At 36.5% G+C, this 13,310-nt stretch overlaps 1 protein-coding gene across 1 annotated transcript in view; it reads left to right on the plus strand.

Annotated features, from left to right (window-relative positions):
- The window catches only part of CMC1 (C-X9-C motif containing 1), a 67,733-nt gene extending 54,423 nt beyond the window's left edge, over nt 1-13,310 (plus strand). Inside the window, exons 3-4 of the mRNA XM_059664125.1 lie at nt 10,428-10,518; nt 13,005-13,310. Coding sequence (XP_059520108.1) covers nt 10,428-10,518; nt 13,005-13,125 — 212 coding nt within the window. The 3' untranslated portion in view covers nt 13,126-13,310. The remainder of the gene's footprint in view (nt 1-10,427; nt 10,519-13,004) is intronic.

Here is a 13,310-nt window from a genome sequence, read left to right on the forward strand (position 1 = left end):
GGTGAGCAAACATATTAAGAACCGTATGCCATATATGCCAGGGTCCCTTGAAACAGCAAGGATGGACCGGCTCCCGGCAATATATACAAGGTGGGACAAAAGTAGGTTTAAAGTTGTTTGAATGGAAATTAATGCAATAATTAATAAATAATACAAGAATAAACCTATTTGCATACTCACAACTATAGCCTACTCTTGCCCTACCCTTTATAATGTACTAGGGGCCCGGTGCACGAAATTCGTGCACTGGGTGTGTGTGTGGGGGAGTGTCCCTCAGCCCAGCCTGCCCCCTCTCACATACTGGGAGCCCTCAGGCATTGACCCCCATCACCCTCCAATAGCAGGATCGGCCCCTTGCCCAGGCCTGACGCCTCTGGCCAAGGCGTTCGGCCCGGGCAGCGGAGACCCGCAACTGCAGCGGCCCCGCGATCGTGGGCTTCGCTTTAGGCCCAGGCAAGGGATCCCCAGCTCCTGGGACTGCCAGCTTCGACCGTGCCCAGCTCCCATTGCTGGCTCCACCCCTACTTCCTGCTATCACTGGCCAGGGCAGAAAAGGCACCTGATTCTCCGATCATGGCTGGGGGGCAGGGCAAAGGCGGCCCCAGGGCTGCCTTTGCCCTGCCCCCCTCCTCTTAGCTCCCCCCTGGGTTTCCGATCACTGTCAGTGGCAGGGGGCTTCTTCCTGCTTTCCCTTTTGCCTCCCTGCATTGTGCCTACATATGCAAATTAACCGCCATCTTGTTGGCAGTTAACTGCCAATCTTAGTTGGCAGTTAATTTGCATATAGCCCTGATTAGCCAATGAAAAGGGTAGCTCATACGCCAATTACCATTTTTCTCTTTTATTAGTGTTGAGATAAGAGAAATATTTTTCCAAAGATATGCTTCAGTCATAAGAAAAAAAATCAAACCAAGATTTCCGCGTGGTTCAAGAAAAATAGGTGGAGTCTTTCATGCATGTAAAGAATATCCTTTTATGTCTAACAAGTAAATGGCCCACCTTCCAAGTTGCATAGGTGGCCCCAGCCTCAGAGGTTACAAATCCTTGGACAGTATCATACTTTAACAAATTTTGTTTTTCATACCTTAGTTATGGTTTATAACTAACTTCTAGGCCAGTGATGGCGAACCTATGACACGCGTGTCCAAGGTGACACGCGAACTCATTTTTTTGGTTGATTTTTCTTTGTTAAATGGCATTTAAATATATAAGATAAATATCAAAAGTATAAGTCTTTGTTTTACTATGGTTGCAAATATCAAAAAATTTGTATATGTGACACAGCACCAGAGTTAAGTTAGGGTTTTTCAAAATGCTGACACACTGAGCTCAAAATGTTCACCATCACTGTCCTAGGCAGTTTCTCATCAGATATAAATTTTGGAAATCTGTATTTCCAAGTTAAGTTGTGTAATTCTTGGTTCCTCATATTCTTTTCTGTAAAGTGGTATATCTAAGACACCAGAAAAGGCACATCTGAGTAATACCTATGAATTATTTAGTGCATAGTAGTAACCTACTTTGTGAGGTTTAAAAATCATATATAATAAATACATATTTCATATATTTTATATATGTTATATCTTTATATAGAAAGTACTTTACATATAATATATATAGTGCTCACTGTTGGACACACTCTAAGTTGTATTATTTTTTATTTTAATAGTACAGTTAGCTGTGATTTTGCTTTCTTAAATATATTTGAAAATTGTATATAATACTTGAAAATTTTGTTATTTTCACTGAATTATTGAGTTTATTAACAAGTAAAGTAATACTTGCTACTCAACTAATACTAAAAATAATTTAGCTTTACTCTTCTCCATCTTTAATTAGAAGGGAATTAAGGAATGAAAGGAGGAAAATCTATTTCATGTTCTCTTTAGCAGTAAGAGTTACAAATATGAAAGCATTTTGTTATTTTAGGATTCATTACGTTTTACCCTGATCAGCAAGGGTGGGTCAGTATGTCCTGCTTTTTCTGAAAAAGTCTATAGAAATAATTTGGTTGTTTTAGGTATGTGCCTGCTTTTTGGAGGTGGCAGTGGTGGAAAGAGTATGAGTTAAAAAGGACTGTTCTTTGCCCACCTTATAAATATTTGTGCCTGAAGCAATACTCTTCTCTGAGAGTAATCAGTCTTTGATAAAACCACATTCCTAACTAGTTGAGCCGATAAATAGTGAGGTTTGTTTTAAAGAAGTTAAATTTATTTTATGTCAATATTCTATTTGCCCTGTATAAGATATATTTAATTACTTTATTCCATCTCTGTGTTCAAATTAATCAGATTCTGCTACATATTGGTGCTCAGATTAGAATAATTCTTTAATCAACTGTGTTATCCATGCCATGGTAGACTAGAATGGAAAAGCTACTCTTGGCATATTGAAGATGTGTGCATTTTATTTTCTATTGTAATTTAAAAGTAAAATCAGAAATATTGATTTCTACTTGACTGGAGAGATGATTTAGTTTGAATATCAGTCTGATCTTAATCAAGTGAGAATTAATTGAGTTGGAGGTATTAGATATTCAGTGATGTTCACTGAACCATGATCAATCTAGAGAGAGGCTTTCTTTTGTACTATGTTGGAATTATCAAATAGCTCATGCACTGCAATGTAAAATAATCTTTTCATGTTCATCCTTCTACCTTCTTTGTCTCATTATTTGCACCACTAAATTCATTCTGTACATAGACTAATCTCTAAAGTAGCAAGCTAATAAATCACAATTTAATACAAAATTAAAAGCATAATAATTTTGTCATAAAATGAATGCAGTTGTCAGAATTTTACAATGATATATTTTCTGGTGCTTAATTTTAAAACCAAGTGATTAAAACTTCTGTTTTCCAAGTGTACTTGGGACTTGAAAAAAAAAACTTAGTTTTATTTTTTAAATGTTCAACTTTGTAAGAATAAAGTGAGCAATACAGAACTATTTTAGTGTTTATTTCCAGAAATAAAAATAGAGTCTGTAGCATTATATTGGTCTGAAATGTGGCTTGGGCTTTTCATTTATTTTAAGAGTGTGATAGCAATATCATAAGTGTTGCGAAAATATAAATGGTGAGATGACACCTCCATAGGACTTGCTTCTAAGTAGTAAAATTGTAAAGTCTTTAAATAAACTGCAGCCAGAACTGAAAGGATCGATTTGCCTTGTTAACTAGGGATACTACACTTATTAAATGTCTAATTAAATTTAGCATAACATGTCTTTTATTCTCTTTTTTGCTCTTTAAAGCTGAGAATTTGGACTTATTAGCAAGGTAGTTCATGTTATCATTGTCAGATTTCTTTCGTTTTGGCAGTTGGTGTGACTATGTTAAATGAAAAGAAAGCCAATAGTGTGACTTTGATGGTATCATTTCATCTTGGAAGAGTGCTTTTCACTTGGTCTGGGTATAATGGAGAGAGTAGGATCTCCGTAGTTGTATATTTTGTGAAAAGAAATGTCCAGATTTGTATTTGATAGCAATCAGCATTTAATGAAATTAAGCGATATATGCAGAAATATCCCTAGAGTGTGATGAGTAGGGTGGGTGTTCTTAGCGAGATGTAGAGGGATTTCCTACACACACACTTCCCCACCTCCCCGCCTACACACACACACACACACACACACACACACACACGCACGCACGCACGCGCGCGCGTATATCTCCCTGCCTCCCTTTAGGGGAAAGAGCTTGTTTAGGGAAAAAAAGGAAGGAGATGTCTTCTTTACTCATAAAGTCAAAGCTCCTCTCATCTGGACTCCACTCCCCTGTACCCCCTCCAACAAAGCTACTTCTTTAAAAAAAAACCCACCATTTTGTAACTTTAACACACATTCTAAAACACACTACAAATGTGCTTCTTCAATTCTTGTTCCCTTCAATTCTTCTTTTCCTCTGCTGAGACAACCAGTTTCTTACATCTTCCACAGCCATTTTCCGCTTACACAAACATCAATCTCTCTCTAAAGATACATGCATACACACATACACACACTTATATGTGTACATTCTAAACTGAAATGGCAACATATTAATAGACTCTTTCGCATTTTGCTTTATCTGTTTAAGTCTTTGAAGATTGTCCTTATTTGTATACTTTTTTTAGTGGCTGTGTAGTATTCTGTGGTATAATGTTTGTACTTTGGTTGTGGGGTGATTGTGTTAGATTAAAAGAAAGCTGGTAAGTGGGTTTTAATGGTGTCAAAGGCTATTTTTTACTTATGTAAAAATATTGTTTTGCTTCAGCTAAGAAAAGACAGGATAGGGAATGGCTGGTGACATGTCATTCTCTTAATGATTCCCTACAAGTGATTTGTAATATAGTTTCAGAAAGATGTAGCCATTGTTATTATTTTTAAATATAATTTTATTGATTTTAGAGAGGAAGGGAGAGGGAGAGATCAAAACATCAATGATGAGAATCATTGACCGGCTGCCTCCTGTATGCCTCCAACTGGGGACCGAGCCCGCAACCCGGGCATGTGCCCTTGGCCAGAATCAAACACATGACCATTTAGTCCATAGGTCGATGCTCTAGCCACTGAGCCAAACCAGCTAGGATGCCATTATTATGTTTATATTTGTCTTGCTGCCTACTGTGTTTGGATTTCAAGAATTTATCAAACCGTTATTAATGCTGTTTTTTAAGGGAGTTACCAAGCTACTTCAAATTCTGTATGGAGCAAAAGCAAGGTACTAAATATATAAATTTGCAAACCAGCAGATTCTGAGGAGGGTAACCCAGATTTTATCAATAGTCTGGAAACCACATCTAGTAAGGGAAGGGAACAGTGTTCACACTGGCTCTGAACCAGGAGAAGAGAAAAACTAGGAATGTTATTTCCTACTAGTGGCCTGGTACATGAATTCGTGCACATTGAAAGGAAATTAATTAGAAGAAATATTTTAATGTCGCTATATGCCCGTCTCTATAATAGAAGTGTCAACCAAATTAATGATCAACAATGACAGATCAAAACACACACATGCAATTGATGCCAGTGAGAGCTTTATATATGTACAGTGGGGCCTTGACTTAAGAGTGTCCTGACTAACGAGTTTTTTGAGATACCAGCTGTCTCTCAGCCGATTTTTTGCATTGAGTTGATAGAGTAATTTGAGTTAACGAGCTCCTTAACGAGCTTGGTCTCTGAACGAATTAAACTCGTAAATCAAGGCCCCACTATAGATAAACTTGCTTAACTAGACCTGCTTTCTGATTTAAACTTTTTCCAGCCCAGTGAAGCACCCCAACTTTTCTTTCAGGTAATTGTCAGCAACACAGCAGTAAATATCAACACAAAGCAGATTATTGTAGATCACACAGGGAGAACAAAGGGTAAAATACTTAACTGCAGCAGTGTTTGACTATATTCTGGGTAGTGAGAAAACCTGAAGTCATTTTCAAGGTCCACCATTTCTTCTTTTCAGTCGGGTCAAGTTTCTAAGCTTTCTAAATCTCCGTTTTCCGGCTAATGAAAAGAAAATAGGATTCCACCAAGTCTCCTATCTACCTACTCCAGGACTTCTGTGAGGATCAAATGAGATGAGGCATGGGAAAACGCTTCAGACATTTGGTTAAAGTGTGAAATGTTTCCACCTGGCTGTGTTCCTGGGCTGAAGAAACTGCAAGGAGGCTAGTCACTAGAGAGAGGAAGCTGAGTGTTGCTGCGTGACGTCATTACCCAGATGGACACTTAGTATTTAGCCAGATAGATAGATAGATAGATAGATAGATAGATAGATAGATAGATAGATAGATAGATAGATAGATAGATAGATAGAAAGAATAAACAAACAGATGTTCAATAGAGTCAGAACTGTTTACAAAATCTTTCACAAGAATTTCATGACATTGTTCATGCTGTCAGTTATACAGAGTAATATGCTTGGTGGCCTTGTGGCTTTGGTTTGCGTCAGTTGAGCAGTCATTAGGAGGAAGACAAACTACTGTCTTCATGGTTTCTCTGCCTTGGCTCAGGCCTTCATTACTGCACTTGGAGCTGGTGCGCTCAGAACTGAGGGTGACCTCCTGTTGTCTTCAGGCACTTTTTACTTCACAGCTTCCAGAAGGGAGGATGATTACTGAGAGCAGCACAGCACTTAGGCATGGTCTACGGGGACCTGGCATTAGACTGCTCACAACAGAAGTCTTTACTTAAAAGATAGCTTTTCCTATGAAAAATTAGTTTTAGACTTAAATTTATATTACAGATTTAACACTCCAGACACCTTTGTATGAAGGAAAATCTTACCAAAAGTCGCCACCTGCCTAATCCCTCCCCAAATTGCATCATTTTCAGTTCTACATTTTAAAATCTCTTCTGATTTAATAACTGGTCAAAAGATCTTTTATACAGTGTTTAAAGTATATCTGTTTTTGTTCTTATCCAGTTCTGTAAAAGCAAATGGTTTTATGGTTAAGATTTCCAGTTGTAAAGTTATTGATACATTATGAACTTAAGGTGATTTTAAAATCTGTCCTACTACATGTAATTAATAAGCAAGACCTCCATAAATCTTTTTCATTTAGATAAAATTGAAGTTCTAGATTTTAAGGTGAGACCATTAAGATGATGGTGTAGTTACAGAAATATTACACATAGCTTATATGTTAAAATTCTAAATTATACTTGCTTTTTATAATATAGCTGGAAAAATAGGTACTTTATAAATATTTTACTCATTAATGAAATAAAAGTACTAATGAAATAGAAAGTTACAAGTAATGCTGTGTCTAAAGGGGTTCTATAAAAATTTATAACCTTAAGATTTCTAAAAAATTGTAGGTTAGTAGGATATAAATGGAGTGGTTTCTAGTCAAAGATGAGACATTAGGGATTATTTCTTTTAATTTAGTATGTTTTCAAAGTGCCATCTCATTGAATGCTTTAGCTGTAACTGGATGACTAAATTATTTTCAAATAATGTTTGGGGTTTATTGAAATACTAAAATACAAATAAAAGTTCCATAAAGTAAATGAGTTAAAAATAATTCTAAATGATTTTTTTCTCTATTGCTTTTATACAGAGGTTCCCCCCCCCAAAGGTTTTTTCCTATAGAAACTGGAAATTATATAGTCTACTTGTACATAATTACAATGTGATTATTTTGCCCATTACCTTAGCCCAGTGATGGCAAACCTATGACACGTGTGTCAGAGGTGACACGCGAACTTATTTTTTAGGTTGATTTTTCTTTGTTAAATGGCATTTAAATATATAAAATAAATATCAAAAATATAAGTCTTTGTTTTACTATGGTTTTAAATATCAAAACATTTCTATATGTGACACAGCACTAGAGTTAATTTAGGGTTTTTCAAAATGCTGACATGCCGAGCTCAAAAGGTTCGCCATCACTGCCTTAGACTAAAGTTAGGAGAAGACTTTCTGTTTTTCATAGATATACTTGACCTAAATTTTATTATACCTAAAACATATTTTTACCAATAGTTTCTTATGTGGTATTGTGTTTTGTTTTGTTTTGTTTTGTTTTCAGAGAAATGAGGGTTTACAAAAGAAAGATATACTCTCACGTTCTTGATTTTTTTTAAGAAAGAAAGTCTTGAATTCTATATTTAACTACTTTTCTTTAAAATTTAGAATAACTTTTTTTTTAATATATATTTTATTGATTTATTTTTACAGAGAGGAAGGGAGAGGGATAGAGAGTTAGAAACATCGATGAGAGAGAAACATCGATCAGCTGCCTCCTGCACGCCCCCCAGTGAGGATGTGCCCGCAACCAAGGTACATGCCCTTGACCGGAATCGAACCTGGGACCCTTGAGTCCGCAGGCCGACGCTCTATCCACTGAGCCAAACCGGTTTGGCAAGAATAACTTTTAATAAACTCTCTACCCTCACTATTTATTGTTATTCATTTGCATTACCTTAAGGTTTACTTAAATGAATGAAATTTTATTTTTACTGGTATAGTGTTTAATGGTAATTAAATTATATAGAGGTGTTAGAGCTCTTTAACATTTAACATAATATTGAAAAAAGCAATTTCAATTGTATTTGTTTCAGAATACCATTTTAGAAATCATTTGGCAGTATTAGCAACATCATTATTATATGAATGTATGCTAATGTGGTATGAAAGAAAGACCCTCATTAAAATCTTGTTGCTAAACAAGTGACAAAACCCTACAAACAGCTTGAGGCTTTAGGCCAGTCACAGTTATTCCTGAAGAGATTTGGACAAGTGTGAAAATACATAGAATGTGCCTTTATTGTGATCAGAACACATAAATGCTATCTCTCATTAATTCCCTACTAAGGGCATTTCTATTTATATTAGGGAAAGAAGTCTTAAAATAATGAATGCCTAAGCATTCTGTTGTGAATTTTTCAGTGTAAAAATATTGTGTTTGTTAAATTCAGAATGTGGACTTTTGATAATAGCCATTGTGTTTGTGTTTTCCAGAAAAGGACTAGGATTGGTCAACTATAAAATTTCATTAGGCAAAGTCTTTCTTACAGACATTAACTAAGTGAACTGGTCGGAGTAGGTCTCTGAGGTTCCAGGAAGGAGAGGTGGTGCAGGGAGATCAGCCCATGGTTCATTACCACTGTCATCATGGAAGTTCCCTTCAAGAAGCCTTTAGGGAGATTTAGTCCGTCTGGGTTAACTTGATGTACATATTCCCTTTGAGTATTGCTCATGTCTTAATTTTTATTTGGGATAATTCTTGCTCCTAGAAAGGTAGATTTTATTATGCCATAAGTAGAAAAATTAACTTGTGTAGGCATGCTAATGACATTCCAGAGTGAAAGTTTTTGATTGCCATGGTCTCTACTGATAATGAGCTAATTATAAGTCTGCTTTGCATTTTTGAGTTGTAGGAAGTCCTTAGTCACAGCGCACAAAAAATAATCCCATGGTCTGATTTGGCCTGGAATCTAGCTCATTTGCACAGAGAGGATGGAGAACATTTCATAATTGGAATAAAAAAGGTATCTGAGTAGGTTCAGGAATCAGAGAGCAATTGTTGGGACTACTGAGACTAGTGAACAAGGAACTAAAGGAAGCTAATTCTATATTTGAAGTGGAGTATTACATGTCACCCATAATTTAATGTGATTAGAACCACTAAATTTTTGCATTAAAGTCATTACCTGCATCTATTGCCTTTGTTCCTATTTTACCATGTATCCTTCAAAGTATTCTGTGATACTACAGGTACATACTGATATCTCCGTTGTAAGGCTCTCGTCCCAGCAAAGTCCCTCTAATGAGTTTTTATGCACTTAACAAATCTCAATCATTTCCAGTTTGCTTGTGGTTTAAAAAATATTTTTGTGACATATTATGTGTTTTCATGGAGTCTCCTGAAATTACCTGCTTGCTTTAAAATAATTATAAATTATATTCCTTAGTAACTAAATGGGTAACACACAGCTCAAGAAAAGAAGGAAATCTTGATAACTTTGTATTACGAGTTATAAAAGATAGTCAGAAAAAGTTAATTTTTTTACCTAGTTAATTCTTTGTGAGGATGATATAATTTAAGGTTTCTCTCCCTCTTTTCTCCTTCCTCTCTCTCTAAAAATCAATAAACTATATCCTCGGGTGAGGATTAAAAAAACAAGAAAGGGGTGCTTTTATGCATCAAGAGAAGACATGCAGAGACTGGACACCAGATGCCCATGTCTAGAAATAGCTCCTTTTTAATTTACTTTTAAGTATATTTTTATTGATTTCAGAAAGGAAGGGAAAGGGAGAGAGAGATATAAAAACATCAGTAACGAGCGAGAATCGTTGATCAGCTGCCTCCTGCATCCCCCACACTGAAGATCTAGCCCTGACCCTGGGAATTGAACCATCAACATTCATAGGTTGAAGCTCAACCACTGAGCCACAATGGCTGGGCGGAAACAGCTTTTCTTTTGTCCTTCTTACTCATTTCTTCTAGAATATCCTTTTCCCTCTTAGAAATCATATTTCTTTGCATCCCATCTGTCTCCTCACTCTATCTTAGAGGTCATCCTCTCTCCCTCCTTTCAAATCTCTTTGTTTCCACAAAGTAAATGACACTCATCTCATTCTGCCTTTCATTCTTGTACCTGTCTTTGGTAGAGCATGTGCTGTGTGCCAAGCACAGTCTAGGTCAGTGGTCAGCAAACCGCAGCTCGTGAGCCACATGCAGCTCTTTGGCAACTAGAGTGTGGCTCTTCCACAAAATGCCACGTGCGGACGTGCATGTATAGTGCAATTGAAACTTTGTGGCCCATGCGCAGAAGTTGGTATTTTGTGGAAGAGCCACACTCAAGGGGCCAAAGAGCCGCATGTGGCTCACGAGCCGCAGTTTGCCGACCACCATTCTAGGTAATAGATGTTAAATTATATCTGTCAGAAATTGTGTGGATATAATTACAAATTTTTTTTTTCTTTCCAAATGTTTTATTTCAGATTTTACCAAATGTTGCAAGGAGTCTGGAATGCTTATGGTAGTAAAATGCCGGAAAGAAAATTCTGCATTAAAAGAATGTTTAACCTCTTAGTAAGTAGTTATCTCAGTGTTTGTGCGTCTTTGTGTATGTGTATGGAGTATATGTAGTAGGTAAGAGTTTATTATTTAACTCATTCAATGTAATATATTCTGTACCCCTTCAATCCATCATATTTTTAAGCTGAGTCTAAAATATCAATTTGTTAAACATTATTCTTAAAAAAAGCAACATATTTATAAAGTGTTTCTTTAAGTTATGTGGGTCAGCATTGTATCTGATTAAATATATGAGGTCAGTAAACAAAAGCATGTTTTTCTTTTTGTTTTGTTTTTGTTTTAATTATTGTTTAAAGTATTACATATCTCCTTTTTCCCCCGATTAACCCCCACCACCACTTGCACCCCCGAGGCAAGCCCCCACCGCCCCCTATGTCTGTGTCCATTGGTCATGCTAATATGCATGTATACAAATCCTTTGGTTGATCTCTAACCGCCCCCCTCCCCTGCCTTCTCCCCGAGGTTGGAAGGTCTGCTCAGTGCCACCTTGTCTCTGGATCCATTTTTGTTCATCAGTTTATGTTGATCATTATATCCCACATATGAGTGAGATCATGTGATATATATCTTTCTCCAACTGGCTTATTTCGATAAGCATAATGCTCTCCAGTTCCATCCATGCTAATGGCAAATGGTAAAAGTTCCTTCTTTTTTATAGCAGTGCAGTATTCCATTGTGAAAAGCATATTTTTCATGTGATTTAACCAATTTCATGAAGAGGTTGATCTACAGAATATATTATAGATGGGTTTATAGTTAAGAAATAGTATTTTTCATCTTTGAGTAAGACAGTGCTCTGCTTTAGTTACTATTGACATTCTATAAAATGGATGTAACCACTATGCTCTCTCATCTTTTCATAGTGACATTTTGAAGCATTGTTTGTGCTCTGGTTTCTGCCTAACTCATCTTCATGAATTCAATAAACTGCAATCTGACTTCTGTCCTCACTCCATTGAAGCTGCTCTTCCTAAAGGTTCTAGTACAGTGGTTTTCAACCTTGGCTGCACATTAGAATCACCTGGAAATCTTTTTAAAATCCTGATTTCTGGGCCTCATCCTCTGGAAATTCTGTTTCTTTGTTATGGGGTGAGGCCACAACATTAGTAACAAAGAAACAGAATTTCCAGAGGATGAGACACAGACATCAGGATTTTAAAAAGATTCCCAGGTGATTCTAATGTGCAGCCAAGGTTAAGAACCACTGTTCTAGTGGGTTCATGGTAGCCAAATTGAATCTTTCAGTCCTTTCTTTTACTTCACCTCCCTGGTAATCTCATAAAATTCCCTTCTATCTGGCTTCCTGTTTCCTAACGTCTCTAGCTAATTCTTTGCCTTTCCCCCTCTTAACCTGTTCCTTAAATTTGCTTCCCTATTTCTCTCCTCATTCTTAAATCTGAGAAAGCTCAGTTTGCACTCATAGATTCAGTTACTTCCTGTTGACCGACATTTCTATGCTTCTTTCTTAAGGCACAAAACTGAACTCAGCTACTTTTACTCTGCATTATGTGTCTTTGTGAATTATACAGTTGTCTAGTATCTTTCTTGTCTCCTAACTCTAATTGGTTATTTCCTATTGATTCATTCATTTCCCAAATCTCCCCAGATCCATTGCATCCTTTTCATCACAGCTGCTCCTCCTTTGGCCTAGGCCCTCATCATTTCTTGTCTGGGTCATTATAATAGTTTATTTATTGGATATCCTGCTTCTAACTTTGCTGCATGCTGTCAGATTCATCTAAGACACAAAGCTGACCTTACAGTTGCTCTCCTAATAGTGCCCCATCATCTGCAGGATAGATTTTAACTTCTTACTATGGCATAAATGGATCATCAGGATTTGGTTCTTGCCCTTTCTAGCTACATCTCAGGCCCTTTCTCCTATGTGCATAATCTGCCATGGTGGTTCCAAGTTACCTACAGTTCTTTATGCATCATCGTTTTTCCTCATCTCTTTGCCTTTGCATACGTACCTTCTATAGGATTTCTGATGGTCCTTCAAACTGCAGCTCGAGCATTTCCCCTTGACATCTCCCCCTTCCTCACTTCTTCCCCATCTTTCCATGGTGCACTGGGCCATACCTCTACCACAGCACTTTGTATACTTAATTATAATTCACTCTTTACCTGTGTGCTCTGTAATACCATGGGCTCCTTAAGGATAGGCAGTGAGTGTGCTTCTCATTATATCCTGGGATAGTGCCGTTACCATTAGGTCTTTTTATTTTTCTGGTCTTTAATTAGTTTGGTGGAGTAATGTTTACAGTGAATTTATGACCATTACTAAAAATCTTCTTTTGAAAAAATTTTTTTTAATTTCAATTGCAATTGACATTCAACATTAGTTTAATTTCAGCTGTTAAAATCTACTACTAACATTTGTGCCTGATGAACTGGGTATCTGAATGTTATTAAAGTAAGCCTATATTAAATACTTGCAGAGTGATTCACTTTAAAAGATACTCATTTCTTTCTTATAGCTATACTGATCCTGCTTTTTATGAAGAATGTAAAATGGAATACCTGAAGGAAAGGGAAGAATTCAGAAAAACTGGAATTCCTACCAAGAAAAGGCTACAGAAGCTTCCAACAAGCATGTAGGCAAATACTCACATGATACTAACTTTATTCATGGAAATCACAATTACCTAATGTAATGGTCTCAAGGAAGTGTCTCTGCTTATCCTAAATTATGGAAATACTAATTTTATCTGAAATAAAGTTTTTTTAAAAAAATTTTAAAGTTAAGTTTATTAAATGAGATAGAAATAAATAGTGAAATGGGA

The sequence above is a fragment of the Myotis daubentonii genome, chromosome 14 (assembly GCF_963259705.1).
Source record: "Myotis daubentonii chromosome 14, mMyoDau2.1, whole genome shotgun sequence".
NCBI lineage: Eukaryota > Metazoa > Chordata > Mammalia > Chiroptera > Vespertilionidae > Myotis > Myotis daubentonii.